Genomic DNA, 13,083 nt, shown 5'->3' with positions numbered 1-13,083 from the left:
TCTGGATGTATAACCACCACAAAGGTACGTACGTGTGCGCGTCCTCAGAGCTTCAGAGTGACCGACACAGCGGTGCTGGGTCGTTTTTGTGATGCAGTTCAGTCACTGCTTCATCATCTTTCTTTGTGACGAAGTTCAGTAATTGCCTCAAAGGCTTTCTTTGTGAAGAAGTTCAATCACTGCTTCATATGCTTTCTTTGTATCGAGGTTCAATCACTGCTTCATTAGCATTCTTTGTGACGATGTTCAGTAAGTGCCTCAAAAGCTTTCTATGTGAAGAAGTTCAATCACTGCTTCATATGCTTTCTTTGTAACGAGGTTCAATCACACTGCTTTAGAGAGCTTTCTTTGTGACGGTTCGATGACTGCTTCAATCCTTTCCTTTGTGACGAGATTCAATCACTGCTTTAGAAAGCTTTCTTTGTGTCAAGGTTCGATCACTGCTTCAAATGTTTTGTTTATGAGGAGGTTCAGTCACTGCTTCAAACCCTTCCTTTGTGACGAGGTTCAACACTGCCTCGAAAGCTTGTTTCATCTGTGTAGCAAGAGGTTTATTGTCAATACAGAAGCAGAATGAACCTCAGGTTCAAATATCGTACGTAACTTAGTCGTAGAGTACATTCCTCCTTAGATAAATGGGTTATCGTAAGTGACTCGCTTGTAATGATACGAATTACATATACCCGAGCGGTCATGGTGAGGTTCGAACCCAAGGGGGCGGCTTGCTGCACGTGGTCCGCGCCGGGAGGACCACCGTCTTGTGCCAGACGCCTCCTCCTCCTCCTCCTCCTCCATCAGCGGGCGACGTGCTCAAGGAGACAGATCCCCTGATGCTGCCACGTCCTCGACGAGACCCCGCGAGAGCAAGCACTGGATCTCGATGAGTTAATGTGCTTTGGAGTGGAGTGAATTTGCTTGACACAATACGCGACGTCGGCTGACAAGACACAGACACACAAACACACCCGCTCCAGGCTAACACACACACACACACACACACACACACACACACACATCGGCTGGGACTCGACCGGTCAAGAAGGACAAAATTAAGATGTGATTTTTTAATATTTATTCAGTTTAATCAAACGAGAAAGATGTAAGATAATCGGAAACAGAGAGAGAGAGAGAGAGAGAGAGAGAGAGAGAGAGAGAGAGAGAGAGAGAGAGAGAGAGAGAACAGCAAATCGTCCGACATTTCATGTTTATCTTACTTGAGAAAGATAAGCTATCTTAGACTATCTTAGCTGATCTTTAGATACGATCATCTGGGTAAAGTACCCGGGTAGCCTGGAACACAAAGGACAGTGTGGCCCCGTGTGCAGGGGGGTACTGACGACGTGGAGTGGGTGTTGAGCACTGGGGATGGTGTAAGGTGGAGGTTCGTGAGGGGGGTATGGAAGGGTATGTATTGGGTGTTGAGTAATGCGTCTGTGGTGTAGCGCGATCCTTATCGTTCAGTGACCAATGGGATCATGATGGTTCGGAACCCGTCAGAACGATGAGTTTGTTTTTCTTATTATCCTTATACCATCTTGCCTCGTCTCAGCTTAGTGAGGTGGTGCTAGGAATCGAACCTTGGACCAAAAATGTTTATATATGTCCCTACTTTGCTCCTTCTTCGGTCTGTTATTCTACAATGTGATAATACGGGAGGGAAGGAGTTCCAAGGGGCCCTTTGTCCCATCTGATGTTCGTAGGATATTTTCTCTTCTGTCCCCAGGGAGCGGGCAGATTCCTGTCCCATTGAGGTCCATTTCGGACAGGAAGGTAAAATTGTAAAGTATACGAAAAAAAAAATGAAGCGAAGGATTGATTTATCTTCCCTGGGTGTTCGTAAACTCGACCCTCAAAGACGGAATGGTTCCAGGAAAGGGTGGGGGGAAGACGATACAGGGAAGAGAATTCCCCTATCTTTTTGGTGCGAGGATAGGAGGAAGTATGCACCATAACGGTCAGTCCTCGTGAGATAGGTCTCTACACAGCAGCTACTGGAAGCAGTAGCCAGGCGCCTGCCAGGAGCCACGTCTTAAGGACTGGGGAGCACACACGTACACAGCTCGGTAGGGTAGCGGCCGGGATGATAATGGTGGATTAAAGAGGTGATGATACAAGGGTTAACAAGGTGGAAGTTGTTTTTGTATTCCACTGTGGCTAAGAGACAAGTTAAAAAAAAAAAAAAGTAAGCCATCCCATATATTATACTTGTATATTTATTATACTTGACCGCCGTTTCCCGAGTCAGCGAGGTAGCGCCAGGAAACAGACGAAGAAGGACCCATCCACTCTTATACACAAATATATATACATAAACGCCCACACACCCACATATACATACATATACATATCAACACACACACACACACACACACACACACACACACATATATATATATATTTTTTTTTTTTGCTTTGTCGCTGTCTCCCGCGTTTGCGAGGTAGCGCAAGGAAACAGACGAAAGAAATGGCCCAACCCACCCCCATACACATGTATATACATACGTCCACACACGCAAATATACATACCTACACAGCTTTCCATGGTTTACCCCAGACGCTTCACATGCCCTGATTCAATCCACTGACAGCACGTCAACCCCGGTATACCACATCGATCCAATTCACTCTATTCCTTGCCCTCCTTTCACCCTCCTGCATGTTCAGGCCCCGATCACACAAAATCTTTTTCACTCCATCTTTCCACCTCCAATTTGGTCTCCCACTTCTCCTCGTTCCCTCCACCTCCGACACATATATCCTCTTGGTCAATCTTTCCTCACTCATTCTCTCCATGTGCCCAAACCATTTCTAAACACCCTCTTCTGCTCTCTCAACCACGCTCTTTTTATTTCCACACATCTCTCTTACCCTTACGTTACTTACGCGATCAAACCACCTCACACCACACATTGTCCTCCAACATCTCATTTCCAGCACATCCATCCTCCTGCGCACAACTCTATCCATAGCCCACGCCTCGCAACCATACAACATTGTTGGAACCACTAATCCTTCAAACATACCCATTTTTGCTTTCCGAGATAATGTATATAATATATATATATATATATATATATATATATATATATATATATATATTGTTTCAAACCTTAAAGACATCAGAATATACATACACATTTTCATTCACACGTAGATGCTCGGCATCATGCACACCCATGCATACAAAATACAGTTCTAAATAAATCGTATTTGACGACGCGCCGAGAAGGGAACATTGTTACCAACCCTACACCTGCACCTTCCCAAGGTAATTTCCACACGTAATTATGGACACATCCCACCGCGGCAAATCTAATTAACAATATCTTGCAACCCTGGTAAAAGAAAGATGAATATCCTGATACTCTGCATTACCCATCTGGTATAATTAGTAATATCACACACACGATGGTAAATGTCGCACTGTTGTAACAATATGTGAACCATCATTTAATTGTCGGTGATGCTATCGTCTCTCTCTCTCTCTCTCTCTCTCTCTCTCTCTCTCTCTCTCTCTCTCTCTCTCTCTCTCTCTCTCTCTCTCTCACCAGCAGACGATCAAACGAGGAGCAGCGGAATTCAGCAGTGTTGAAATCTGAGCAAATACGTCGTGGAATGATAAACAACGTGCTGACGCCACCACAAAGACTCAGTAGGGCGAGTGAAAGGGAGTTCGAATCCTGGTCGCGGCAGTTGGTCCACAGTCAACCCAGCTGTTCATCCTCAACTTGAGGGTTGATCGATAAACAAAATGGCCTTGAATAGGGCAATAAGTTGCCCGTAACGTCCCAGTTAACGCAGAAAAAGTGGCTCAAACTTCGAAAATCTAAAAGTCAACATGATTAAGAAACTGGAAATCATGAAAGATGATTGTAAGATAATACCATCGGGTCACGGGTGGTATGATAATGAGATTTTCACAAGGAGACAAAAACAAACTATCAGAATGTTGCATAGAGAGCAAACACCGAAGCTCCTTATGTTAATGTATGCTGGCCAGCCACACACAGGGAATTAAATGATTCATAGAGAGAACTGGGACACAAGTCATAGGATCAGATCCAGGGAATGTAATATATGACTTACCATAAGATGATGATCATGAGAACCCGAACTTTACAGCCTAGAAATAAAACGAGAGAATGATACGTGAAGGATCAACGCATGGCAACAAACTCGAGGGGTTAATGTCAATATTTTGGACCCAAAAGTTTCTCATCTCGCTGAAAAAAATCGAGTTAGCAAGTCTGCAAATCTGTTATGGAATATACGAAATAAAATATCGAACGAAGATATCCGAAAACCCTTCAAAAACGACAGAAAGACTATTTGATATACTACAAAGACAAAGGAGAAAAATGTATGGAACAACTACAGAAAACATTTAAAAGAAAACGTCAAATATGGTAGAAAACAGTTCCAGATGAACCCAAGATTGATATCCCTGACATTCATCATCAGTAGGTACTCTTCCCTATATACCAAGGTTGCAGTACCAACTCTTAGTGACCGGCTCTCCACATTTCCCCCAGCTCCAGTACTGTGAGGTTTCAGGCCCCGCATCACGGAGCGTCAGGTCCAGGAGGTAGGGAAAAAGCTTGTGGTATGCTGATTGTCGTTTGTCTTGTGGTATATTGGTGTCTTCATGTGTGGGTATGATACGGTATATGATATACTGGAGTTGAAACGCGTGGGTAAACTAATGGGTTATACCGGTGGATGACGGGATATGCTGTAGTATGCTGAAGACAGAAGGCATGTGTATATATACACTGACGATTTGTGGTATACTTGCGTCAGAATGCGGGGTATGCTGGTTATCAAGGTATAGTACTTGGTATATTAGAGTCAGTAGGTGCGGGCATAATAACTGTTAATGCAATATGGATGGCATACCCGTGTCTAGGTGTGAGTATACTTGCCGTCAGAGCAAGAGACGTATGGTTCCCAAGTTACATGGTAAGGATGGTATATATATATATATATATATATATATATATATATATATATATATATATATATATATATATATATATATATATATTATCCGCGGGTATGGGGAGAAAGAATACTTCCTACGTATTCCCTGCGTGTCGTAGAAGGCGACTAAAAGGGGAGGGAGCGGGAGGCTGGAAATCCTCCCCTCTTGCTCTTACTATATATATATATATATATATATATATATATATATATATATATATATATATATATATATATATATATATAGAGTTGTGCGCAGGAGGATGGATGTGCTGGAAATGAGATGTTTGAGGACAATGTGTGGTGTGAGATGGTTTGATCGAGTAAGTAACGTAAGGGTAAGAGAGATGTGTGGAAATAAAAAGAGCGTGGTTGAGAGAGCAGAAGAGGGTGTTTTAAAATGGTTTGGGCACATGGAGAGAATGAGTGAGGAAAGATTGACCAAGAGGATATATGTGTCGGAGGTGGAGGGAACGAGGAGAAGAGGGAGACCAAATTGGAGGTGGAAAGATGGAGTGAAAAAGATTTTGTGTGATCGGGGCCTGAACATGCAGGAGGGTGAAAGGAGGGCAAGGAATAGAGTGAATTGGAGCGATGTGGTATACAGGGGTTGACGTGCTGTCAGTGGATTGAATCAAGGCATGTGAAGCGTCCGGGGTAAACCATGGAAAGCTGTGTAGGTATGTATATTTGTGTGTGTGGACGTGTGTATGTACATGTGTATGGGGGGGGTTGGGCCATTTCTTTCGTCTGTTTCCTTCCGCTACCTCGCAAACGCGGGAGACAGCGACAAAGTAAAAAAAAAAAAAAAAAAAAAAAAAAAATATATATTTTCCAAAAGAAGGAACAGAGAATTGGGCCAGGTGAGGGTAGTCCCTCAAAGGCTCAGTCCTCTGTTCTTAACGCTACCTCGCTAATGCGGGAAATGGCGAATAGTTTGAAAGAAAGAAAGATATATATATATATATATATATATATATATATATATATATATATATATATATATATATATATATTCTTAACTATCCTCTTGTTTCTCTGTTAGTATATCATCGGGTTTGATTGTTTTCCAATTCTTGTATATTTCTTTTTATTGCCTCATCCGTTCCCCTCTCCAATATGACTCTTCGTTTTCTATACGAAAACCTCTGCTGGTTTGTTCATCTTGCCATAAACTTTTTCGTTTTTCTCATCACATTTCTTCTTCCTTATCCCGCCGGCCACCCTGCCACTCTAATGTCCATCAGCACTCTTATACACCTAGTTGTAGCTACACTTGTATACAACCAGTTGTAGTTATAATCGTATATAACCAGTTGCAATTCTCTTTTTGAGCTAATTTCATTCTGGGTATCAAATTTACATCGAAATGAGGAGGTATCAGCTGCCGGCGGAGCAACCAGAGCTGCCAACATTACCGTATCGTCTACTGTAGGAGCACCTAGGGCTGCCAACAGCTCTTCGGAAGTTTATAAAAAGTCTACATCCCACTCTGGGAACCACTCTCACTCACTCGTCCCACTCTGGGAACCACTCTCACTCACTCGTCCCACTCTGGGAACCACTCTCACTCACTCGTCCCACCTGAGGACTGCTGCTCTCGCTCACTCGTGTCGCCTGGGGACTACTCACTCACTCGTCCCACTTGGGGACCACTCTCACCCACTCGTCCCATCTGGGGACCACTCTCACTCACTCGTCCTACCTGAGAACCACTCTCACCCACTCGTCCTACCTGAGGACGCCTTACCATTGCACTCTTCGCCCAGATGATATTTACGAGCGCCAGTAATCTTGCATATAAGTTCTGGTGGAAATTACGATAATTCAGGTGTTGTAGTAAATCAGGATTTAAGTTTAATCCAAGTATCGTAGTACTTTATATAAGTAAATCCCTGGGGCTCGCTGGTCTGTCATGATTTATGGTTGTATAAGTCCAACGTAACGTGTTGTAATCCATGGGGATTTTCGACCATAAGTTACGTATTTTTTTCTTATCTATGTATATTTTACAACTCGGTGCATTACAGCCCAATCCCACCGATCTCTCTCTCTCTCTCTCTCTCTCTCTCTCTCTCTCTCTCTCTCTCTCTCTCTCTCTCTCTCTCTCTCTCTCTCTCTGATGCCATCGTCATTCAGCCAAACATCAACGGGAACAAACTGACGCGAATGGAACTTACAAATTATCCGCTGTTTCTCTCGTTAGCGAGAGGACGTAAATGATTATAAAAAAAAAAAAAAGAGTATCCCCCAATATTTCCACTCTCGGGGAAGTTCGTAATGAGTTGGCAGCACAGCAAACTCAGAACTTGCTCCGAAATGGGGGAAAAAAAAGTTAAATGGGAGCCAGACTGACTCGAAAATTGTAGAGCGAGCAATCAGGTCTCGTGTATTCCGACGGATGAACGTATATATACCGTTGAATCTCATAGAAAATGGACCGAGCGAAAGTCTTTCCGTTTTCTCTTAAACGTACTCTGTAAATTGTCACCCTATCTTTTATTCATCTCTTGTTTTTGTCGAGTAAAATTTATCCGGGAAGAAGTTTTGAATTTCTAATTTGCATCATTCTCTGCCCTCTCTAACATTTTGACCAAAGAGAATCAGACAGAAGAGGCAATGGACACATCCTACCACAGACAGAAGTCCCGTCTGCAAGCACAGACGGGAGACGAGTACTCTCCCACAGACAGAAAACCCATTACCACAAAGACAGACACGATCCACTACTTCTGTATCGTCTGGCATATACTTCTTTTTCCTCTTACTAAAGCAGCCAACACAACATTAGCTAAAACATGGCCGAGTCGAGGACATCTTGCGGGTAAGGAACAGGTGAAGATTACGAGAAAAAGATACAGAAATTAAACTCGGCTCTTTAGGTACTTTGTAGACATGACCTTCAATTATGGAGTATATGAAAAAGAGGAAAAGAAGTCCACAGCTTAATTATTCGAGGGATGAAGAAGGTAACATAACGGTTAATCTTCTTGTGGCCAGTGTCCACACAGATGTGGGAAGCACCAGTTATAAGCAGGCAAGCGTTACGGTCAGTAAGCCTCAGCGGCTCAAGACACATACGCACACAGCTCACGAGAGCTGTGGCCGAAATGATACCTGCAGAATGGAGAATAGGAAGGGATATAACGGGAGACTGAAAGGGCTGGTTCAAAGGCTTTTCATTCCACTTCTTCCTAAGGGAGAATGTGGAGGATGAGACATCCCAGATAGGGCGAGACATCTTTGATACTGGGCCAATGAAAACGAGTCAAAAACGCCTGTTGTGTGGCGTGGGCCCAGTTGTTGAGATGATACACAAAGTGGGGTTGTACAGCCACGTCCAACCCCCTCAACCTGGAGGGAACTGAAGTAAGTCTCGCTACATGTATGCGACACATATGTAGCCGTGAGGGAAGCCTGGACAGTTACAGCAAAAGTCATAACTTGGTATATATATATATATATATATATATATATATATATATATATATATATATATATATATATATATATATATATATTATCCCTGGAGATAGGGGATTAAAAATACTTCCCACGTATTCCCTACGTGTCGTAGAAGGCGACTAAAAGGGGAGGGAGCGGGGGGCTGGAAATCCTCCCCTCTCGTTTTTTTTTTTAATTTTCCAAAAGAAGGAACAGAGGGGGCCAGGTAAGGATATTCCAAAAAAGGCCCAGTCCTCTGTTCTTAACGCTACCTCGCTAACGCGGGAAATGGCAAATAGTTTGAAAGAAAGAAATATATATATATATATATATATATATATATATATATATATATATATATATATATATATATGTGTGTGTGTGTGTGTGTGTGTGTGTGTGTGTGTGTGATATAAACAACCTTATGTGTTAATGGTGTAGGTTGTCCCGAATAATAATTACCCACAATTCTTTTACACCGAGATTATTCGCAATTTTTTCTGTCTTTATTCATGTTTTTCATTTTATTTTGATGTTTCGGTCTTATATTTTCTAGGCAATGAAGTATTCCAGGTTTCAGATCTAGACCTATAATTGCTACTGTCAAGAAACTCATGGTTTTGTTTTCATGTCATGATAAAAAATTCTTGAAATTAAATGTAAAGTATCAGTTTTTATATATATATATATATATATATATATATATATATATATATATATATATATATATATATATATACATATATATATATATATATATATATATATATATATATATATATATATGGATGGATGGAGTTATTAGGGAGGTAAGAGGGGCAAGTATGCAGGCTCTTATGGATGAGAGAGCTTGGAAAGTGAGTCAATTGTTGTTCGCTGATGAGACAGCGCTGGTGGATGATTCGGGTGAGAAACTGCAGAGGTTGGTGACTGAATTTGGTAAAGTGTGTGAAAGAAGAAAGCTGAGAGTAAATGTGAGTAAGAGCAAGGTTATTAGGTACAGTAGGGTTGACGAACAAGTCAATTGGGAGATGTTTGAATGGAGAAAAGCTGGAGGAAGTAAAGTGTTTTAGATATCTGGGAGTGGATTTGGCAGCTGATGGAACCATGGAAGCGGAAGTGGGTCACAGGGTGGGGGAGGGGGCTAAGGTTCTGGGAGCGTTGAAGGTGTGGAAAGCGAGAACATTATCTCGGAAAGCAAAAATGGGTATGTTTGAGGGCGCAGTGGTTCCAACAATAGTTATATGGTTGCGAGGCGTAGGCTATAGATATGGTTGTTAGGAGGAGGGTGGATGTGTTGGAAATGAGATGTTTGAGGACAATATGTGGTGTGAGGTGGTTTGATCAAGCAAGTAATGAAAGGGTAAGAGAGATGTGTGGTCATCAAAAAAAGTGTGGTTGTGACAGCAGAAGAGGGTGTGTTGAAATGGTTTGGGCACATGGAGAGAATGAGTGAGGAAAGATTGACAAAGAGGATATATGTGTCAGAGGTGGAGGGAACGAGGAGAAGTGGGAGACCAAATTGGAGGTGGAAAGATGGAGTGAAAAAGATTTTGAGCGATCGGGGCCTTAACATGCAGGAGGGTGAAGGGCGTGCAAGGAATAGAGTGAATTGGAAAGATGTGGTATACCAGGGTCGACGTGCTGCCAATGGATTAAACCAGCGTATATGAAGCGTCTGGGGTAAACCATGGAAATTACTGTGGGGCCTGGATGTGGAAAGGGAGCTGTGGTTTCGGTGCATTATACATGACAGCTAGAGACTGAACGAATGTGGCCTTTGTTGTCTTTTCCTAGCGATACCTCGCGCGCGCACGGGGGGTAGGGGGTTGTCATTTCATGAGTGGCGGGGTGTCGACGGGAATGAATAAAGGTAGCAAGTATGAATTATGTACATGTGTATATATGTATATGTCTGTGTATGTATATATATATATATATATATATATATATATATATATATATATATATATATATATATATATATATATACATATATATATGTGGACGTGTATGTATGTATGTATATACATGTGTATGCGTGTGGATTGGGCCATTCTTTCGTCTGTTTCCTTGCGCTACCTCGCTAACGCGGAAGACAGCGACAAAGTATGATAAATAATATATATATATATATATATATATATATATATATATATATATATTTATATATATATATCTTAGGGGAGAAAGAATTCTACCCACATATCCTCCTGTATCATAACTTTCCAAAAGCTGAGCTCTCTCTCTCTCTCTCTCTCTCTCTCTCTCTCTCTCTCTCTCTCTCTCTCTCTCTCTCTCTCTCTCTCTCTCTCTCTCTCTCTAAGAATCAGACGTATTCCTGACGCCACTTGGCTAAGGTGGCAACATCTCAAACAGGTATGAGATATATTACTCGATCGTCACACTTGATTAACTCTAAATCTCAGTAATCACCTAATGACCTTTGATCTCGCTTTACCCCTTAGGTGAAGCGGCAGATCTACTACCCACCTCGCTCAAACGATGACTCTTACGAGTCGGCCCCTCCACGCCGTCCTTCATACAGACCCATCCAACAGACCTACAAGCCGCGCCCAACATACAAACCCAAGCCTGTCTACCAGGAGCCAGCTCGCCCATACGATTCCTCCGAGGAGCAGGAAAACGCCATCCCTGGCGAGCCCGGCGTCGACTACCCCATCTACAATGAGGTGAGCCTCGCTCCCCACTACCACTGGCGGCCATCCACCCGACACCCATTTCCCATCCTTAGCCTCAGTATCTGCCTTGTTTCCTCCATTAATAACGAGTTGTTACCCTGATTTGTCATCGTATTACTTCATAAATTTCCGATGATATTTGACCACCACCACGGTAACTAGAAAGAATGACTAATAATAACAACAGCAACAAAGGGTTTGGATAATGTCCTTTTCACGGAAAGTTCGTACAACCGATGTTTATTACATGACCAGTGCATTCCCTCTTTCCCTTGCAGATCCCGTACACGAAGTTCGAGTGTGAAAAGGTTCCCTACCGGCCAGGAATGTACGCCAACCCAGAAGCAGGCTGCCAGGTGAGTAACTGACTGATGAGAACCGGTGTTAGAGAGGGAGATTGTGTATAGCATCAAGTGGTTATCTCTATGTATATACCATTGAGTTGGGTGTGAGACGAGAACACAGGTGACACGTCAGGATCACTTGTTTAGCAAACTACTGTTCTACCATCTCTGTCCAACACGACACTGGCCAGAGCAATTATAAGTGTTGCGTCATGTCCCCAGTACTCAGGAGCAAATCATTTTTTGCTCCATAGAACTAGACCCTTTGAAGCCCCTTTCGGTATAACAGTGCGAAATGTAATAGTCCTTGGGAGCTTAATATCATCACAATAGTTATCTATTTCCATGCACAAAAATAGGTCCCTTCTGGAAATTTGTCCCTGTAAGGAAAATTCCTTTAAAGATGCCCCAAGCCTGGCCGGATCTCAAGAGCACCTCCCACAGTATCTTCCCATCTCCCTGCTCCTCTGTCATTCTCAGCGCTTCATCGATGTCTTGCCTGAGAGGTGAGACATTCATCTTCCTGACTGCACCATCTTAACAAGCTTTCGCCTTCGTCTGTGATTTTTTTTCACCTTATGTATACTCCTCATATCTACTGAATCTCATTTTCTCATGCAAAAGTCTACTCATCGATGCCCATCAATTCATCTAAATCATTTTCATCTGGATATAAAGATACTGAAGATCAACAATACTATAGTGTTAAAACAAGACCTCAAGTATGCGGGTTTCAAGTACACTCTACACTAACCTTTTTCCCATTCACCTAAGATCATAGAGGAAACTACACCCTCTCCCCGAAGTCATCCTTCTTCGCAACTCCGTCTCATTCATTAATACTTCCCAGTACCTAAATCCCCTTACACCTTCCACATCTTTGACAACCAGAGTGAAGTTACTTAAAGACAATCAGAGCGAAGTTACTTGTATGCTATCCATTTGTTACAGACGTAAGAAATTTGTTCTCTCTAGCATTTTACTTTTATCATTTCTCTTAAACTAATTCATTGTATCAGATAGCCTTTTCATCAACCTATTCCAATTCTTCCGATAAACCAGTCATCCTTAATTCACCTTCTGTTCCCCTAAGACTCGGTGTTATCTATGGCCACCTTACATCACACTCAAATGACGTATTTATCGATCAGCATAAACATCAAACAGCCAAGGTGACAGGACGTTGACCTGTAACACTCCAATGCTTATATCAAATGACTGCTCACAGAAACACATAGTACTTTACAAAGACTACCAGAAATATCAAAAAATCTCTTACACTCACCACATACAGGGGAAACGACTTACACATTTGCTTGATCCATGCATCCACAACACTTCCTGTTAAAAGAAAGTAATCTACACTCTTTTATTTTCACTGTAAAGCCTCTAACCTTTCTTTACAGTGAGTTCAATAAATATTCTTTTAATCATCATACATGTTATACCTTACAAATCAAGCTGAGAGGACATCTCCCTCAATGGTTCTTAAAGTGATTACAGTTCCCTGTACCATTGTTATAGAGGAAAAATTAGTCTATCCAATTATCCTATACATGATCAGCGTTGCATTTCATCTTTACATCACCTCGCTTCACTGCCACCAACCCCAC

General features: G+C 42.1%; 1 protein-coding gene across 2 annotated transcripts in view; it reads left to right on the top strand.

Annotated features, from left to right (window-relative positions):
• LOC139758169 (uncharacterized) overlaps positions 1–13,083 on the top strand; it is a 48,375-nt gene that overhangs the window by 33,945 nt on the left and 1,347 nt on the right. For both annotated transcript variants that reach the window (XM_071679350.1, XM_071679351.1), the window contains exons 3-4: positions 10,893–11,117; positions 11,405–11,482. In XM_071679350.1, the coding sequence (XP_071535451.1) occupies positions 10,893–11,117; positions 11,405–11,482 (303 nt within the window). The remainder of the gene's footprint in view (positions 1–10,892; positions 11,118–11,404; positions 11,483–13,083) is intronic.

The sequence above is a fragment of the Panulirus ornatus genome, chromosome 29 (genome assembly GCF_036320965.1).
Source record: "Panulirus ornatus isolate Po-2019 chromosome 29, ASM3632096v1, whole genome shotgun sequence".
Lineage (NCBI taxonomy): Eukaryota > Metazoa > Arthropoda > Malacostraca > Decapoda > Palinuridae > Panulirus > Panulirus ornatus.
Note: the sequence above shows the minus strand (reverse complement) of the source record. Positions and strands in the feature narration are given on the sequence as shown.